At 50.3% G+C, this 19,857-nt stretch overlaps 1 protein-coding gene across 1 annotated transcript in view; it reads left to right on the top strand.

Moving 5' to 3' along the window:
* Positions 1-19,857, top strand: part of Efr3b (EFR3 homolog B) — an 80,986-nt gene that overhangs the window by 43,072 nt on the left and 18,057 nt on the right. The window contains 5 exon segments of the mRNA XM_015479422.2: positions 9,323-9,444; positions 16,258-16,407; positions 17,693-17,827; positions 18,327-18,405; positions 19,297-19,597. Coding sequence (XP_015334908.2) covers positions 9,323-9,444; positions 16,258-16,407; positions 17,693-17,827; positions 18,327-18,405; positions 19,297-19,597 — 787 coding nt within the window.

Genomic DNA, 19,857 nt, shown 5'->3' with positions numbered 1-19,857 from the left:
CTTCAGCTGGTGAGTTGTTCAGCCCCTGTATCCTCCGCAGAATTGGAGACTCTGCAAGGCCAGAGGCCTATTGCCACGTCCCACCCAGTGTGGGGTTCTCTTCCCACAGCCCAAGCCTTGGCACCCAGACCCTGGGCGGATGTTCCCTGGGACCAGTCTCCGTCCGCCACGAGGAGGCCCGTGGTCTTGAGGGTGAGAAGTTGAGGATATGCCTCCCCCTGCACCAACTCTACCTCCCTGCAGCTTCTTCCTCAGACCTGGTCTAGCTGCCTCAATCAGCTCAAAACAAACCTCCCGCCTTGGGCTGGGGCTGGGGCTCAGCAGTAGCGCACTTGCCCAGCGTGTGTGAGGTGCTGGGTTTGACTCTACCCATTTCAAGGTCCCCGAACCTGACCAATGACAATGTCCTGGAGAGTTTGGGAAACCTACAGATTCCCACTTCTCTACCATACTTCTTGGGAGTGTTGGGTGCTGCACCAAGGCTGGTGACAGGAGGCACAAGCTGTGGTGTCCCCCTTTTGGGTGATCGGGGTTAGGGTGGGAGCAGCCTTCCTCTCCACTGGGAAAGAACATTCTGCCCTTGCAGCTAGAAATCTATAGGAACCTTGCAAATTGCGCACCTTCCTCCTGATGCCTTTCTCCTTCAGGGCTCTTCTCCTCTGTACCCTTCTTCACACGCCTTTGACTTCCGTGGCCATCATCCTGACTCTGCCACGTGGCTTGTCCTTCTTAGGAGGCTGGGTGAACTTCCCACCATGATGTCTATATCCTAATTCCTGGACAACCTTAGTGACAAAAGGGACCTTGCAGATGTGGTCAAGCTAAGGAGCTTGAGATGGGGAGAATGTCTTGGACTGACCAGGCGGGCCTGGTGTAATCACAGGGTCATTATAGGAGGGACACAGGAGGATTGTTCAGACAGGGGTGATGTGCTGACGGAAGCAGAGTGACAGAGGGAGATTGAAGCTGCTGTGCCGTGGCCTTGAACATGGAGAAGGGGTGAGGCATGGGAAGGGTGTGAGTGACGCCCCTGAGGTGCCGTGGTCTCCGAGGCTCTGCACCCCACCACCTTCTCACCCTGGATGCTCCCCTTGGAAAAGTCCTCAACTCTGTGGTTTTAATTGTCATCTGTAGGCTAGAAACAGTCCCGTCTCCAATGCCCATCAGCCTTTCTGGAGACCAACCTCCTGGAGGCAGGTTCCAGGGGATCTGGTGGCTCAGAACTGCAAGACCAGGAATGCTTAAGTCAGGGGGCTCAGCAACAGAACAGGGGTGCAGAGGCAGCTGGTGCATCCCCAGGTCTTAACTTCCTGAGTGCAGGCCCTGTGGGGCCACTCAGGGACAGAGGGGCTGGCTTCTGACAGGCAGCAAGGACAAGAGAGTGTCCCCAGAGTTCTTGGAACCGTGGCTGGTTTTGCAAAGATTCTTGAAGGAGTGATGGAGTAATGTGGGTAGTCAGGAGAGCATGTCCTTGAGTGTAGGGAATTTCCACGTCTTGGCTGGCGATCAGGACGTTGGCAGGACGCGGTCAAGTTGCTAGGGACTATTTCTCTGGCTGTAGTGAAAGCTGCTTAGGGAGTTGCTCTAAACGAGGACAGTGAGGAGAAAGGGGCAGGCGGCATGCAAGTCCAACCATGTGGTTTGCAAGATTTGCTTTCCTGCTAGGATTTGTCTTCTGAAACCAAGAGGGAGGTCCCATTTCCCCTCCGGTAGGAAAATGCACCAAAAAAGCCTGCAGTCCTCTCCCTCTCTCTGCCCGGTGTGTTTTCCTAGCTGTTGTTGACAGCTGGAGGTCGTTTCGCTCAGAGGGCCCATCTCTAGGAGAGGGAAAGGCGAACTCTGCTTAGAGACACTTTGTTGGTGCCAAAGCGAGGCCAAGCAGCTCAGCTTCCCTTTTTCAGGCCAGGGGAGAGCTGTGTGTGCAGTGTCAATATTTGGAGTCTGCTTTCTCTTTTTTAACGAGGCCCTTAGTAACCCTCAGCTTTTACACAACTGTGGCTCCTGTGGACAGTACCGGAGGGTGGGTGATCTGCTCCAGCAAGCTTGGCACCCTTTGTTGTATATCAAGAGCTGAAACTTTGATCTTGAAAGGGTGACCCTAGCCATGCCCATGGCCTTTGAAAAGTCACATGTTCAGTATCTTCAGTTTGTTGCTATGGAGACCTTCCTCATCATTGCTCTATCTTAAAAAAAAAAAAAAAAAAAAAAAAACCCAACTTTATTCTCCCATGATTTCATGCATTAGGCAACTAGCATTTAAATAAAAGCCATTGGTAAAGTGTGAATGAGCAATGGTTGAGGTGAAGCAGATAGGAAGTCCCTGCTGTCTCATGCATTTAGAAAAATAGTGACCAGTCAGTCACACAGGTGGAGCCCAGTGAAAACTCACGGACAGCCAGTCAAAGATGCACCAGGGGAGGTAACCGTGAGTGTGATAGGCAGGGCTGATAGAGTTCTGTCATTTCAGGCAGAAAAAGTGGGTGCTTGTGTGGCCCTTGTTTTACAGATGGGGACATTGAGGTTCAGGGAGCTTTATTGCTTGCCCCAGATCATCCTCCTGATAAACAGTTGGGGTTCAAACACGTAGTCTGATTCGAAGACCCACCTCACACTGCATCATGGAAGAGGGATGAAGGCCTTACTTACTGGAAAGCCCAAGAGTCCCAACAACGTCTGACCCAGGTTGGGCCCCTTTCCCAGGTAGACTCCCACGGTACACATGGTCCCTTGACCAGGGTCCCTTGAAGTGCCCCTGTCAGAACCTCTAAAGCATGTTCACCAAAATATCCCACTAGGCCCTGTGTCAACCCCTGGAAGACTCAGGAGCAGTGTGGGGTGGGCTGTTTGGAGCTGCCCCACAGTGACACGGGCCAGTGCTCCCTGCAGGTAGTCCATCTGGGTTGATGTGTCTGGCTTCGTGTTTACAGGCTCACGGGGAAGCTCCTCCCATCAAGCATCAAGCCAAGGGGTTCCCAGGGTGCTCACAGAGCCTGGTGCCCACAAGGCCAGCCCTGTTTCCACCCTTAATGCTATAAGTGGGGGATTGAACTCAGGGGCACTCAACCACTGAGCCACATCCTCAGCCCTATTTTGTATTTTATTTAGAGACAGGGTCTCATGGAGTTGCTGAACACCTTGCTTTTGCTGAGGCTGGCTTTGAACTTGCTCAGCCTCCTGGGCTGCTGGGATTACAGGCTTGCACCCAGCCCCACACTCTCTTTATAGGAGGCTCAGGACTGGTGGTAAGTGCAGTTGCACCAGACCCCATAACACAGCGGGAGCTCTGGCAGAACAAGGGAATGGAATGGTCAACAGCCTGAGCCCCAAGGCTGCAGCCCCCCAGGCAATACTGGGCCCTGGAGTGGAGGACACTGTCATCCAGAGAAGGAGCTGTAGTGCAGTCTCCCAGACAATCTAGTTTCAACCCTAGTTCTCTCCTTCTAAGGAGATGGCCATACAGCCTTCACTGACCTTCACTGCCAACGACACACTTCCCCAGGTTTTCCCAATGTGCTGCTCGTCCCAGCCAGCCTGGGAACATGACTATAGCTATAGGTCCAGCTCACGCCGGGGCTGTAGAACCCCTGCCTCATAATCTCCAGGGTAAGAGGTAGGGGAGGCTTAAGAAGGCAGATACCTATGCCCTATCCTCATAGAATCTTGTTCAACAGACCTGGGTGGCTCAGAAATCTGCATTTTAAAGAAACTTCCCAGTTAGTTTTGATGTACATTAAAATTCAAAAGGCAAAGAGCATGGAGCCCAGTGTTAGAATTCCTGAATCTGAGTCCCAGAGCCATGCAGTGCGAGCTGGCTGAGCTGGAGCAATAATACCTTCGCTCTCTTCAAGCCTCGATTTCCTATTTCTACAACGGGAGCAACGTATGTCCTGCTGTACTCACTGAAAATGGAGCCCCGTAAGAAGCTACGCCCTCATCCTTGGAACCTCTTACCTTGTATTTAAGCGGGGGCTTTGCAGATAGGATTGAATTAAGGATCTTGGCATTGGGAGGCTATGCGGAATTATCTCAGAGATCTAAATGCAGTCCCAAGCATGTTTTTAAGAGAAGCAGAGGGACATTTGACACTCAGAAGAGAGGACCACGTGAAGACACAGGTAGATGCGATGCAGCCAGAAGGAACGAACACAGGTGTAAACAGAAGTCCATGGAAGCATTTGATGTATGGTTCTTAGAGCATGTAGGTCAACTGCATGTGCATGTGGCTGACATCACCCCTGGCATTAAGTATGCAGCACAGAAGCAGGGTGCAGTGGTGCACACCTATAATCCCAGCTGCTTAGGAAGCTGAGAGAAGAGGATCAGGAGTTGAAGGCCAGCCTCAGCAATTTAGTGAGACCCCAGTTCAAAAAGAAAGAAGAAAAGATGGAGCGCTGAGCCTGGTGTGGTTGTTCCTGACAGAAACACCTGTCTATGAATAGTTTCTTCAAGAACTTGTGCTCTTGGTGCCTTGTGAGTATTTGAAGGCTTCCAGCAGAAAAAGGCCTGGGTTAAACCAAAGCAAACCTTACTATAATATATTTGAAATTTAGCTTTCCAGTCAAGTGGGGTGGGATGATGAGTGCTCCTGGGCCTGTTCAGAATGGAATGCTGTTGATCTGTAAGTGGCGTCTAGAGTGTGTTTGTACCTCGCCCAGCAAACACTGCTATTCAATGACTGTGCGGTGCTGGCTCCTGCAGGGGCCCTACAAAGCTTAGCCCCTAAAAAGAAGAACCTTGTTAATAATATGCATTGAATTCACACCGTTTCTGCTGTTTAGTGCTCAGAGAGCTTTTCTGAATCTTTTTTTTTTTTAAAGAGAGAGAGAGAGAATTTTTTAATATTTATTTTTTAGTTTTCGGCGGACACAACATCTTTGTTTGTATGTGGTGCTGAGGCTCGAACCCGAGCCGTACGCATGCCAGGAGGGCGCCCTACCGCTTGAGCCACATCCCCAGTCCCGCTTTTCTGAATCTTCTAATTTTTTTACATGTTAAAGCCTGGTTTTGCTGGAGCCCCCTCCTGCCCCCCAGGGCCGGGCTCTGCTCTATCCTGTTGCACCAGGTGGTTTCCAGTCCCAGAATGGTGCGTCACGGGGCTTGGCCGCCATCATACTACTCCCCCTGTCCATCGTCCCTACGATTGTGCCCACCTTCCAGTACAGGTCAGTGAGGGGTGGCTGTCACCTGTTTCCTCTCTCCACACCCCGCAGTGTCACATTGGAGGTGGGTTGCCCACGAGAGTCCATGCTGCCCATCTGGGCTCCTGATTTGGAGCCATGAAGAATGACAAGATTCAAATCACATCGGAGCCCAGCCCAGAGCTGATGGAGCTGGCCATAGATGACCATTGCTCCAGGAGTATTTCCTAAGCATCCCTTGGTCCTCTGCATATGCCCCCTCCTTCCTAGCCAGCCTATGACATAGTCCCAGGTCCCCACGGTACAGGTGAGGAGCAGAACTCAGAAGTTACACAGCCTCTGTCCAGTCACATAGGTGACTAGAGGCGGAGTGGGAGATGGGTGTCAGAGCCTGTGTGGGTGGAGTCCTGTCTACTTGCATGGAACCAGCAGCAGGCCAAAGTGAACACTGAAAAAGATTCAAAACGAAGTTTCCAGGAGGAAGAGCAAGAAGAGTCCAACTCCAAGGACAAATAGAGTCCCAGGAGGAAAGAAAGCAGGGCTTTTCCTGTGCAGTTAGCCACGTGGCTGGTCGGGTTAGGAGTCACTAGGGAAGGCCATCTGGGCTTGTAGAAAAGGAAATCCTGTGCATGCATCCTGCCCTGCATTAGCCCAGGGTTGTCGCGGAATTTTCATTTTTTTAAAAAAAGTGGATTTTAATTAAAAAAAAATCTAAAACTCATAGCCAGAGAGTAATTGTTAAGTTGAAATACTTGGAGCCTGGACGGCAGGACAGACACTGGACATGCTTGTCCTGCTGCAGCTCCACAGGACCTCGAAGAAGAGGAGAGTCAAAGCTAAGTGTGGAGGGGACTTGATGTCACAATTCCACCAAGACGGGGAGCACCTCTAGGAGGAGTGAGGAGGAGAGGAGATCAGGCTGCCCACCAGTGACCGGTGCCTACAGAGACTCTCCATATGGGCTGTAGACTGTCCCAGGGAGACCCCAGACTGACTCTGTGTGACTAAAGTTGGGGGCAGAATCCCCAAGGCTAGCCAGTCCCCACTGATTTCTATACCTGCCGGGTTTGAAGACAGGTGTCCTCAATCCTCCAGCCGCATCCTGCCTGTGCCTCACCTCTTAGTCAGCCCAAAGGACTCTGGGAGGATGAGGTCATTTCCTCAGGCTCCTTTTGCTCCTCCCTAAGAATACTGCACCCCCCCCCCGCAAAGCAACTCTCCTGGGCCCTTTGGGCCTGAAGGGCTACTGGAAGCAGAGGGCAGGGATGAAAAACAGGAGAGGTTCGTGCCCTTGGTACCCTTTGGTCAGCCCCTCCCCAGGTCCCCTCTCTCATCCCTGGCAACCACTCTGCTTCTTGAGGTTGACTATTTCAGATTCCACCCAGAAGTGAGATTGTGCCGTATTTGTGCCTATCTGGCTTGTCACTTAGTATAATATCTTCCAGGTTTATCCATGCTGTCAAAAATGGCAGGATCGCCTTCCTTTTTAAATTTTTTTTCTTAGATCTTTATTTTATTTATAATGGTCCTGAGAATTGAACCCAGAGCCTTACATATGCCAGGCAAGTGTGCTACCGCTGAGCCCTAGCCCCAGCCCAGGATCTCCTTCTCTCTCTCTCTCTCTCTCTCTCTCTCTTTCTCTCTCTCTCTCTCTGTGGTGTGCACATATACGACATTTTCTTTATTCATTCATCTGTCATTAGATATTTAGGTTGTTTCTTAAATATTTTCACAGAAATAAAATAGGAAGGAAGGGAGGGAGGCATTGAGGGAAAGAGAAAAGGAAGGGGGCAGAAGGGAAGGAGAAGGAGAGGAAGTGGTCACTAGGGTAAGTGGTGCATTAATCAGCTTGACTGTGGTGATCATGTCAATGTGTGTATACACTAAAACATCAGGCATGCCTTGGGGCTGGGGATGTAGTTCAGCCCTGTAAAACAAAACATTAAATATACCTTTAAAAAAAGGGTGTTGCTGCCGGAGAGGCCGAGGTTGGACAGCTGCGTGGTGAGACTTCAGGCCTGGGGCTGCTTTTATGGGTCTGTCTCTTTGTGAAATGAAAAAAATAATCTCTCTCTAACTTAGAGAGTTGTTTTAAGAAATAAAATAAAAGAGATGATGTAGGTGAAATGCTTAGGGCAGCTCCTGACAGTTTTAAACTCCCAAACCAGTGAACATGAAATTTGGTCACTCATTCTCCTGGTGTATTCTTGAGACTACATCGTCACCACACAGTGGGGACCAAGTCTTAATTTGACTCTTTTTTCTCCCTTTATTATTGTCCTCTTTTTAGATTTTTTTTTCTAAAATGTGTGCACCTTCCACACACAGGAAGTCTGATTTTTAAGCTGCCTCATCATATTTAAAGTAGACAGAGCATAAAAGCCTTAAAATAAAGAACACTAGTGAAGCCTGGGCTGCTTATTTTACACATGGGAAAACCAAAATATGAAAAGAAGTTAAATGTCCCAAAGTTCCCACTTCCAGTTAAGAGATAGACAGACCTGCAGTTAGAACCCTTGAGAGCGGCATGTCCCCTTGGTGTGAACGGACACCCTAACTGGGCCAGCCTTTGGCTGTGAGTGGGGTCTCCTGGGAACATCCTGTCAGTGGTTTAGAGCACAGATGCACTCAAACTTACCTTCAGCCAAACCCAACTCAGCCTTGGTATTTGCCAAGTCTGTGGCCTGACCTAGGGGATCAGGAGGCCGTGCAGTCTAGGGGACCTTCTTTCTGGAGCTCTGGAACCTCCATAGGACCACGGGTGCTGTGATCATATGGATTATCAGGGTGGTTCTTCTGCATTCCCACATCAATAATGCAGCCTTGTCATTTGTATTTATTGCTAATATCGGAACACTCATTCTCAGGTATGCATTTTAGATGTAGCTTGGAAGGAGGGGATCCCCTTATCTGCATGTTGAAAGTCAGCAGGAAATAACTGTACATTTACCACTGCAAGAACAAACATTATAACAGATGAGTGATGTTCATGGAAGTTGCTCCTTTTCATTCAGGAAAAAGGTAACAACTTTTTTTCTTATGGCAGCTGGGGATATTGCTAAGCAAGCACTCTACTACTTAGCAATATCCCTTCCCTTTATTTAAAATTTTACATTGAGATAGGATCTCACTAAGTTGTCCAGGCTGGCCTCCAACTTAGAATCCTCCTGCCCCAGCTTCCAAGTATATGGGATTACAGGTGTGTGCCACTGCACCCAGGTTAACAACTTTGAAGTAGTTAAATAAGTATACAGACTGACAATAAACAGTTACTATTGTGTAAGTGCATTAAGTAGATACTTTTAGGAAAAACAGTATGTTGTTTATTGACCGAAAAAAAATTGGAAAAAATTAAATAATAATACATGGCAAAATAATGGAGAATATAATTTATTGTAAATCTAATCTTTTTTAAATTTATTTTTTAGTTGTAGATGGACACAATATCTTTATTTATTTTTATGTGGTGCTAAGGATGGAACCCAGTGCCTCGCATGTGTTAGACAAGCTCTCTACCCCTGAGCTGTAGCCCCAGCCCCTATAAATCTAATCTTTTTAGAGATGTTTGGGGCACTAAATTTCTAGCATTAAACAAAATAACTTGTAAGAATTATATTAAATTTTTCATAATTTACCTCCATTTAGTCCATGATACTTGCTTCTCTGCAGGGCTCGGTTGAAATTAAGTTCCTACTTAGAATTGTAAATGTGCAGCACAGGAGAATCCAGCCGATCAAGATTTACTAAACTGAGAATGGAAAACTTTAAACATTTACTCAGATTTTCAAAAATAAAATGTAACTGCATTTTTACATCAGATTTCCAATTTTGCTTTTGCCCGCCCTCTGCCCCCCGTCACTGGTGCTGTGTGCCTTAACCCTGGCTTGGGCTCAGTGTCAGGATCATGTCTGACAGCCTGTCAGCCTCCATGGGAGAGCACGCATCCTCTCGTCCCCCCTGGAGAAGACCCAAGCAGTGTCATGGTTTCCAGCTTGCTGTAGACAGGAACGCTGAGCAGGATTGCAGCAGATCCCCAAGTGAGCTCCACGGTGCTCCGAGAGGAGACAGGAGCTGGTCCCCGAGGCGGGGTCCATGGCTTACCATACAGCGGGGTCTGGGGATACCCAGCAGTGAGGGGCAGGGCTGTCACCTCTCACACGTGTTCTCTCCCTCTGTCCCGCTAGTTTGTGAAGTTTGCCAACATCGAGGAGGACACCCCATCCTACCACCGCAGTTACGACTTCTTTGTGTCCCGATTCAGTGAAATGTGCCACTCCAGCCACGATGACTTGGAAATCAAGACCAAGTGAGTGTGGAGGGCCAGGGGCTGCTGGACCCCGGCAGAAGCATCCAGGGTGCTGGAGAGCTTCCAGGGGGGTCTGCTTGGCAGCTTTCTTTGCCTTTCCTTGTGCTCTGGTGTCGCTGGGAGGAAACAGCACCTGGCTGGACCGTAGGTGGGCAGGTGGGCAGCACCGAGCTTCTAACCACTTGGTTCTGAAGGAAAAACCTACTGGGCCAGCAAACAGGGCTGAATAGAAGATAACAGTCCCTTGAGCCCAATTTGAGAGAACAGAACATCCCTTCCATCGCTCCTTTGTTCAGAGCACATGCTTTTATATACTCTAGAAGCAGCCTGCCCATTGTCCAGCCGCATCTATGCCCACAACAGAGGCCCAAGCCCACTCCACTGCCTGGATACCCCATGCCCTCACTTCCCTCCAGGGACACCCTGCCCCAGGGCTGGCTCACCACTTCTGCTCTGTCCAGCCTTTGCTCGCTGTGCTCTGTGACGAAGCCTGTCCCCAGCCTGCCACACGCCTGCTCCCCTCCCCACACCCTGCTCTGGTCCCCCCACAGTGCTCATGCCCTTTTGACATGTTTCTTAATTTCTTTACTGTGTGTCTTATTTGTTGTCCGTCTCTCCCCACTGGAACGTAAGCTCTAGAGGACAGGAGTCCTTTGGTTCACTGATGCCATCCAAGTGCTATACGGTGCCCCAGAGCAGCAGACATTGCATATGTATTTGTTGAGTGGATGGCTGAGTGCGTGGATGCGGTCAGATAGACATTATATATACACACATACTGGCAATTGAACTCAGGGTCACTGTACCACTGAGCTACATCTGCAGCCCTTTCTATTTTTTGAGACAAGGACTCACTGAGTTGTTGAGGCTGGCCTCAAACTCATGATCCTCCTGCCTCAGCCTCTGGAGTTGCTGGGATTACAGGCATCTGCCACCCCAGCTCAAATTACAAAATACACGTGTATGTCCATGTACTCAAATTTATAGTCTCACAGAAATATATTCATTGACACAGAAGTGAAACATCTCAAATAAAATTACAAAGAAACTAAAATAAATGATGCTGACATGGGTATTTAAAGAGTAGCCTTGGGGCAGGGGCTATGGCTCAGTGGCAGAGCGCTTGCCTGGCATATGTGAGGCACTGGGTTGGATTCTCAGCACCACATAAAAATGAATAAAATAAAAGTATTATGTCCATCTGCCACTAAAAACATAAATGAAGTGTGACCTATAGTCAGGCTGATGAATCAGTACATATGTGGCAGAGCAGTGAATGGGTATTTTGTGGCAAGTATAATCCTTGGAACCCTAAGTGCAGATGATAGGTCGCTATCCACAGAGCATGTTATCAGCTCCTGAAAACTGTGTGACACTGGAGGGGACAGGAGAAGGGGGGAGGGGAAGGCCAGGGCCCATAGCAACCAGAGCTGTGGAGGGCTGGGGGTGTCCGCGGCTGGGGCTGAAGGGGTCACATGGCCAGTGTGCCAGGAGGAGGCTGATTCTCAGGTGGTTCCTTTGACATGGTAGCACCTTAGAGGGGTCCCAAGTGTCACTTAATGCCCCCTTATGACAGCTAATGGTCTGGGTTGGAAGGACAGGAACCCAGCCCCTCTAGCTGTTGGAGACAACGTGAAGAGTCCCAGGCAGGCCCCAGAATGACCACAGCGCAGCTTCTGGACCTTCTCGGTCCCAGAGTCTTCTTTGAACCAACCAGGCACGGACTCCCTGGGCTGTGCTGCCCAGTGCCTCTGAGTGAGGCAAGCAGGGGTACAGGAGGGGGAACCCCACTTCCTGAGTAGCCCTCGAACTCCCGACAGCTATGAAAAGGCAGAAGAGGCTGGGGCAGCTGGAGTGTGTCCTGAAGCAGGTGTCACTGGGCTGGGAATGTAACTTGGGGTAAGGGCACTTGCCTAGCACCTTGTGACGCTGTAGGTTTGTCCCCAATACTGCAAAAGCAAAGCAAGGCCACAGAGCAGGTGATGGGAAGGCGGAAGACAGGAAGTTTGACTGTCACTGTACCCACAGACTGGAGCCTGTCACCCATGACAGGTGCTGACCACTGGAGCAGGCCAAGCTACGGGGTGAGGGAGGAAGTTCAGGGACGCTGCTCAGGCTGCTGCACTTGCGCAGGCAGGGTCAGCACTGAGCTCCACGACACGGGGAGCCTCCTGAGCATCAGAGGAAGGCCACTGGATGCTGGGCAGTGCCATTAGCACCCACAGACTGGGGCCTGTCACCCATGACAGGAAGGCCACTGGATAAGAATGGGGGGATCATCTGGCCTCCATTGTCTTCCTTCATCTCTTTCCTGGGCCCTCCCTGTGTCCCTTTTCCTGCTCATTCTCAGTCCTGGGTGGCAGTGGCAAGGTCCTCTTGGGTGGGACAAATGAGTCCTGCACATTTTTAAGTATTGTACAAATTTTAATTTCTAAACAAGTCAGTATCAGCCTCCATAACCCACTGAACCCAAAAGCGTCTGTAGCCCTTTCTTATTATGAAAGTGGAAAAGGTTTTGGAAGCCTAAGAGGGAGTGGACCACGGGGGGTTATCCCCAGGCGTGAATGGGCCATTTCTTGCTCTGACCTCACAAGGAGCCGTTGAGGGCATTTCAAACAGAGTACAGCAGAGGCTGGCTGCGGCTGGGTTTTTGTCCCTAAGTGCAGGAAGCATTTGGTGGCCACCTGTCAGACTCTTAGATAGTTAGCGCGTTTAGTGGTTGGTGGTTGTGGTCTTTGGATGTTGGTTTTTTGATTTGGGGTTTTTATTTTGCTTGGTTCTGGGTTTTGTTATTTTTTTTTCAGCTAGCATCCTTAGCTGAGGATATGCAGTAAGAGTAGTCAAAGCAATGTAGCTGTAGGCACCACTCCCGCAAGGAGACCACCTACACGGACCATCGTCGGGTCCTGAGGATCACCTGGCAGGGTGGTTTCGCCCCGACTGAATTAGCCTGCTGTCTCCTCCCTGGGACAGAGGTGGTGGTGAAAGTCCTATGGAGCGGAACATCCCCGTCCTATCTGAACTGGATACGATGATGGCCACGGAACACCAAAATGTGATCCAGCTCTTTCAGGGCATTGAGACCATTGAAAATATCTACATCGTCATGGAGTATGCAGGTGGGGGACAGCGACAGCACCCCATCCCAGAGCCCAGTGGCATGCAGAAAGAAAGAGGAGGCCTGGAGACTGTTGGGGCAGATTGTGTCATGTGCTACGGCCACAAGAAGGGAATCACGAACCTAGACCTGAAGGCAGGGTCATCCTGGTAGATGCCAGAGGCAACATCAAATTCATCAACTTTGGCCTGAGCACCAGGTTCGTGGTGGGGCAGAAGCTGAACGAGATCTGGGGTGCTCTCCTGTACGTTGCCCCCGAAGTCATCCACTGGAATGAATATGAGGGCAGCCACCCCCACCCATGGGCATCTGGAGCTTGGATGTCATTCTATATTTTATGGTCACAGGGGGACACCCATTTGTGGTGACCACTGCTAAGCAGCTAAAGAAGCAGATGGTGCAGTCCAGATACTACCTTCCCCCACACATTTCCGAGACACACAGAACCTTGTCAATCAAACACTAATGGTGGACTCCACACAGAGGCCCGCAGTAGAGCAGATAACGGGGCACCTGGGTGAGGAATATTCACCCAATCATTCTAGAGAGCCACTCCCCAAACACTCAGACCCCGTAATTATGAAAACCATGCTTGACATGGGTTTCGATTATGACCCCTATAATTCCTGGGTTTCCCTGGCAAATAGGAAACAGGAAAAGGTGATAGCTATGTATCTGATACTCCAGCGCCAGATAACCCGGGGAGCCGGCTGCAAGTTCCAGATGAAGTGAGTCGGGGGATCAGGCCAGGCCCAGTGGATCTTTCCAATGTCTGCCCAAAGAAGAGTACCAGTGAACCAGCCCTTCCCACCTCCCCTTGCCCTGTGAGCACAGCTACTGGGGAAGCCGAGGGCAGAAGGGCGGTGGAAGTGCCAGCTTGCCTACCATCCATCTCTGCTTCCTGTGTGCGAGGACCCCTCCTCCCAGCAGGACCCTGTAGGTGAGTCACAGCAAAAGGCAGCACAGCCTCCCAAGGTACCTCCACAGGGCAATCCCATGACAACAGCAAGGACTGGAAAGGAGTCTCTAGGAGGACTGCCACATCCATTCAACAACTGTGGTGTCGCGTGCCATGCTTTTTGCAGGCCGGCATTCAGAAAAAAGAAGTGGTTCCAATGAAAACGCAGAGCTGAGGCCGACAACACCAGTGGGCATCCAGAAGACCCTGAGCTCTGTGGCTCCTGACATCAGGGCACGGGTATCGCTCGGGCATGGCCTCAAACAGCTGCAGGGGCCAGGTTGTGCCAACGGGCTCGGGCTTCTCGGCACAGATTCTAGCCAGGAGCGCATTTGGATCCACCAGGAGTCTCCTCCGCCCCCTCCTGCAAGAGACATCAGACACTCCTTTCCCTGGGACACTTCCCCTGTCCTGCTCTCCTCTGTCCTTTCTCCCATGCTTCTGGGATAGCAGAAATGGTTCTTAATACATTTCTGTTCCTCACAAATTGTGTAATAAAATTGATGTTACAGCGTCTGGAGTTGTGCCTCAGCGGTAGAGCGCTTGCCTAGCATGCATGAGGCACTGGGTTCCATCCCTGGCACCACTAAAAAAATAAAAACAAATAAAATAAAGGTACTGTGTTCATCTACAACTAAAATAAATAAATAACTAAATAAAGAGAAGGGGAGACCTCAGGGCAAGAGCAGGAGCCCACTGCCATCTTTCCTCCCCAAGGCCTGGACCACTGTGCCTCCCTCTCCTGTTCATGGTAGACACTCACTTACCTTTAGCCAGTGTAGACAGGGACTCATTTTCCTTGAGCCATTGTAGAAGGAGACTCACTCCCCCTGGCCTAGTGTGGATGGAGATGCTCCCTTTGGGCCAGTGTAGACTTGATTGATTGAGCTGGTCGCTTTGGCTAGGAGTCCCTTTCCTGGTCTTCAGGCCCCTTCCTGAGTTGTGTGGACAGGGGGAGTGGCAGCTGCTAGAGAAGACACGTCTGGCAAGGCACTGAAGACCCCAAAGTGTTCTGTGGCGTCCTGAGTCTGCACGTTTGGAATGGGCTTCCGCTGAGCATTCAGGAGAGCTTTTAACCTGGGGCCAAAAATAGTAAGTGGAACAGGATTTAGTTGGCTCCTTCTCAGGTTTGGACAGCCTCCGGCACAGGGTCTTAAATGGGGGAGGGGGACAGAGCGGCCAAGTGTTTCCCCAGGGAATCCTTGCCTGTGGCCAGCAGCCCTAACAGGTCCTGGGCCCAGGGATCCCGGTGCTGTTAGGCTCCTGTCATCCCACAATGACTGTCACCAGTAAGTGCCAGGGTTCCACCCTGGCAACTCCACTTAAAACTGAAGTTGAAAATACAACTGGCAACTAATCTTCTGGAGAAATGGCTCAACTCTAATAATCATCAGGTAGATGTGAATCTAGTCCCAGCCACAATCCCTTTTTTTTAATATTTTTTAATTGTAGATGGACACAATATCTTTATTTATGTGGTGCTGAGGATTGAATCCAGTGCCTCACTGGTTTGAGGTGGGCGCTGTACCACCGAGCCACGGCCTCAGCTCCCAGCCACAGTTTCTTAGCACCCTGACAGCCTGCAGCTCACGGTGGAGCTCCGTGGAGTTCACTACCACCCGCCAAAGTGAAGGGTGAGAACTAAAAGAGCTACAGGATGTGAGCATTTTTCAGAGCCATAAAATGAGAACAGATGTTCAAAATGAGATCCCCGGTGCTGCCAGAGGGACAGCGAGAGGCTGCCGCTTGTGCATGGGGGCAGTACTGGGAGCCTTTCGTTTCTTGTGATTCAGAGAGCAATCAGATATTTTATACAACAATGTCCATCATAGCATGATAATAGCAAAAGAAATCGGAAATAACTAAATGCCATATGGGAGCCTACTTTTGAAAGTTCTTATGATAGTCTAACCATTCAACCTATTTATGAAGAATTAATGATATAGGAAAGTGCTTATAACCAAATGTTATATGGAAAAAAAGCCAATACTAATTAACTATGTCATCAGTTCTTAATTATGTTATAAACTATGCATGGAAGAAAGAAAAGATGCCCAAATGCTAACAATGGTGTTGTTAGGGGTGAATTTTTCTTTTTTATAATTAGTATAATTACAACTATTTTTTTATAATTAGTATAATTACAATTATTACTTTATAATCAGGAAAAAATATTATTTAAAAAAAAAGGAACTTCAGGGTGAGATAAGTGGGCAGTGAAAAGCACTCCTTTCCACAGGGCCATTACAGCAGGGTCTGGGGATGTGCCAAAGGGCACCCTGCACCTGCCCCCCCTTTGTGCTTTACTGGATTTCCTGTCTGGTTTCTTGGTCAGCCTAGTCCCAGCCACAGTTTCTTGGTGCCCTGACAGCCTGCAGTTCAGTGCCTCTCCCTACAGATCCACCTCCCTGCCCTAAGTTGTTCCAGTCCTGGATTCTGCCTCATGAGTTATCCCAAGCACTTTGAGCTCTCTATCTGGAGCAAACCCACCTGAGTACTACCCAGAGGGATCTGGGATGAAGCCCTGATGGCCGCAGGGCAAGGGCAGTCTGGGAGTCTCCAAGATAAAGCCAGAAGGCGTGGCTTCCTGCACAAGAAACCAGCCTGCAGGTCAGGTCATGTGAGGAACAGCAAGTGGTCTCCCTCTGCCTTTGGATGGAGGAGTGTCCCCTTAACCTTTGAACTGTGCTTCTCAGGGGAGGGGGACTTCAAGGTCCCATTCTACCTTTCCTTCCAGAATCCGGATGTCAGGCATCAAAGGTCTGCAAGGGGTGGTGAGGAAGACAGTGAATGATGAATTGCAGGCCAATATCTGGGACCCGCAGCACATGGACAAGATTGTCCCGTCACTGCTTTTCAATCTGCAGCATGTGGAGGAGGCAGAGAGGTAAGCTGGCCAGCCCTCCAGAGCTGCCTCCCGGGTGACTGGGAAACCCATGGTTTTGTGACTTCTACAGTGAGTCCCAACCCAGCTCCCCAGGAGCCTTGGGTCTGGCATTCTGCCAGGTGCTGTACCCCTTCACCTCTGCAATAATGAAGGAGACAGAGCAATGGCGCTGGGCTCCCTAGGGGTAAGTGTGTGTATAAAAGGACCAAGAGTCACAAAGGACCAAGAGTCAGGTTACTCTTGTCTCTGGAAGCAGCAGGCCAAGGAGGTTTAAAATGCCTTTCATGGCTCCAATTACTGAGGACTTTCCCTTTGGACCTTCCTTCCTCTCTCACTTCCTGATGCTATTTAGGGCCTTAAATCATGCTGCTTACAGGTGGGGAGGGAGGGGGACGGGCTAGGGAGTGATGCCAGCCAAATTATATTGTTATATTGTGTGCATGTACAAATATGGAACAACAAATCCCATAATTATGTACACCTAGACTGCACCAATTTTTTTAAAAATGCTGCCTGATCAGCCATAGCCACTCAAAAAAAAAAAAAAAAAACTTGCAGATAATTGGGTTTTAAACTTGGAGCCCATAATATGTAATTCATTCCCTTCCCTGCCCCTCATCCCCCCAACCCTGCACCCCTGATATGGAATGGGATGGAGGGAAGGTTTGTGTTGCTGTCCAACATGGCTGAGTGCATGATCCTGGAGAAACATGTGCACTTGGCTTCTCACTTTCTTGGTGGAGCCTTGGATGCTAGAGGGGCGGAAGAAGTAAGTGTTCCCTCTGGTGGTCATTTCTGGAATAGCCCCTCTCTGACAGGCTAAGGGTGGGTAGTCCTGGGGCTCCTTGATTTATCCAGATCTGAGCCTACTCCCTGAGACTTAGATACCACTGAGTCGGAAGCCAGCTCATGCCCTTCCCTCTCTTCTTTTCCTCTTTCACTTTTCTCTCTCCCTCCCTTCCCTCTCTTCTTATCTCCTCTTTTTTTCCTATTGAAGCCTTAAGTGCATGAGACCCCCATGGTCCACACCTCACTCAGCCCATGATGCTTAGAACACCCTCCCACAGCCACCTCAACTTATCCTTAAGGGTTTCCAAAAGAGAACTCTATCCCATCTCCCCCAGTTTCCTTACCCCGTTTAATTTCTGACGGCTATGACATCTCCCTGTTGCCTGGTGCAGCCTGTCAAATGAATTCCTGCTCTATGCTGCTCTCACCATTTACACAAAGCCTGGCTCCCAGTTTAGCATCCCATCCATTACCCCTGTGGCTCTTGTTTCCACAGCCGGTCTCCCTCTCCCCTCCAAGCACCAGAGAAGGAAAAGGAGAACCCAGCAGAACTGGCTGAGCGGTGCCTGCGGGAGCTGCTGGGCCGGGCTGCCTTTGGCAATATCAAAAATGCCATCAAGCCTGTTCTCATGTGAGTTGAGTGTTCCGCCCACCCCAACCTGCAGCCTTGGAATGTTCCAGGACCCAGCACCTCCCCACTGACACAGGGAGGAGGGAAGAAGAGAGCACAGTTGTGGTGCCTCAGCCACGTCAGTTCCTTTTTTTGCCTGTGATCCCTGCATTATAACAACAGGTGCAGTTTGGGGTGAGGTGTTGGTAGGAGGGCACCCCAAACTGAATGAAGGTGCCCAGCTTCATTCCATGTGTCCAGTTGCAGAGCCCTGTCCTGGACTTCCCTCTAGCTCTGGGGCTAGAACTGCCCCAAGGTCCTCCATGATCCCGGCTCTCAGGGCCTGCGGGGCCAAACCGTGCACACCGTGGACAAATTCCATTTTCCTGTAAGCCCAGCCTCACTTACCTGGGAACTGCAAGGTGCTCTCAGGAGGTGTCACTGTCCCTCCAAGCTTGCCTCTCCTTCCTAACATCACTTTGAGTTTCCCAGTCATTCCCCCATGCTTTCTCCCTCACAGCCATCTGGATAACCATTCTCTTTGGGAACCCAAGGTGTTCGCCATCCGTTGCTTTAAAATCATCATGTACTCAATTCAGGTACGGTGGCTCCCCGGGTCCAGCTTGTCCCCCTGGCCCAGGGCAGCTCTGGGAGCAGAACAGTGGAAAGCCAGATGCCTTCTGACTTCTCCTAAGGCCATACTTGTCTAAGTCAGTGCTGCTTCAGCTAGCTGTGGAGAAGGGCCAGTTGAGTTTTATTTCTAGAAGATCATAGTCCAAAACTTTTATAAAACACAAAAGAAAAAGCTGATACATTCCTGTAATCTCAGTGACTCAGGAGGCTGAGGCAGGAAGATCCCAAATTCAAGGCCAGCCTGGGGAACTTAGCAACCTGTCTCAAAATAAAAAGTAAAAAGGGCTGGGGATGTAGCTCAGTGGTAGAGCGCCCTGGATCCAATCCTAGTGCTGCAAAAAAAGAAAAAAAGAAAAAGAAAAGAAAAATTCCTAGAAAAAATGAAAATCTCACCCCAAATGGGAGCCCACAGACCACACTGTTGGCCGTTGTGGCCACTCCACACTTCCTGTCCATTTCATGTACTTCTCGTACATGCAATTAAACAGATCTTGAGTTGGCACTGGTCCGAGGTCCACACTTAGAGCAGCACTGTGCCCTCTCGTGGCCCTAATAAGACCTGGGGACAGGTTAGAATGAAAACGAAGACAGTATTTTAAAATGGACTTTTGGCCTGTTTTAAGTAGGAAAAACGGGGGAAAGCAGGTCTTCACTAGGATTTGGCTCTGTCCTGCTGGCTCAGGATGGGAGGGCTACAAGAAAGGGAACGTAATATCGTTGCCACCTGAGGTGTCCATCGGCCTTGGGACGTCACTCTAGCTTCACTTTAGTTTACCCCAGCCTCCGGGGCACAGGAGAGGGTTGCCCGGGTCACCCAGGGCTGCTGTCTGGGGACCAGCACGTCTTCCTCCCCCCAGCCGCAGCACTCGCACCTGGTTATCCAGCAGCTCCTGAGCCACCTGGACGCCAACAGCCGCAGCGCGGCGACCGTGCGCGCGGGCATCGTGGAGGTCCTGTCGGAAGCTGCGGTTATCGCAGCCACCGGCTCAGTCGGTAAGGAGCCCTGAGAGACGGAGCGAGGGCGGGGGCCCCTGGGGACAAGATCTGCCCTTGTGGGAAACGGCCAGGGGCAGGAGGGAGGTGTCGGGACGGTTCTCGGTAGAAGTCGGCCGGAAGGTGGTGGGCAGCGCAGGGCGAGGGCGCCAGTGGCGACTTCGGGTGCCCCCCCCCCCCCCCCCNGAAGAGGATGTGGGTTATCAGTAGAAACTGGAAGAATTTGGGGGGAATAGGGGAAGAAGAGATAATCAGGATCGAAGAATCAAGAGAAAAGGGAGAAAAGAGGGAGGGAGGTGGAGGTTGCCATGGAGAAAATGCATGTGCATCTGGATGTGGAGAATGGGAAAGCCAGTGTGTGAGGGCCCATCAACCTGAAGCCTTCCTGTCCTAGCACCATTTGAGTTTTCCATCAGCTTTGAGGA

Source organism: Marmota marmota, unplaced genomic scaffold, assembly GCF_001458135.2.
Source record: "Marmota marmota marmota unplaced genomic scaffold, marMar, whole genome shotgun sequence".
NCBI classification, from domain to species: domain Eukaryota; kingdom Metazoa; phylum Chordata; class Mammalia; order Rodentia; family Sciuridae; genus Marmota; species Marmota marmota.
Note: the sequence above shows the minus strand (reverse complement) of the source record. Positions and strands in the feature narration are given on the sequence as shown.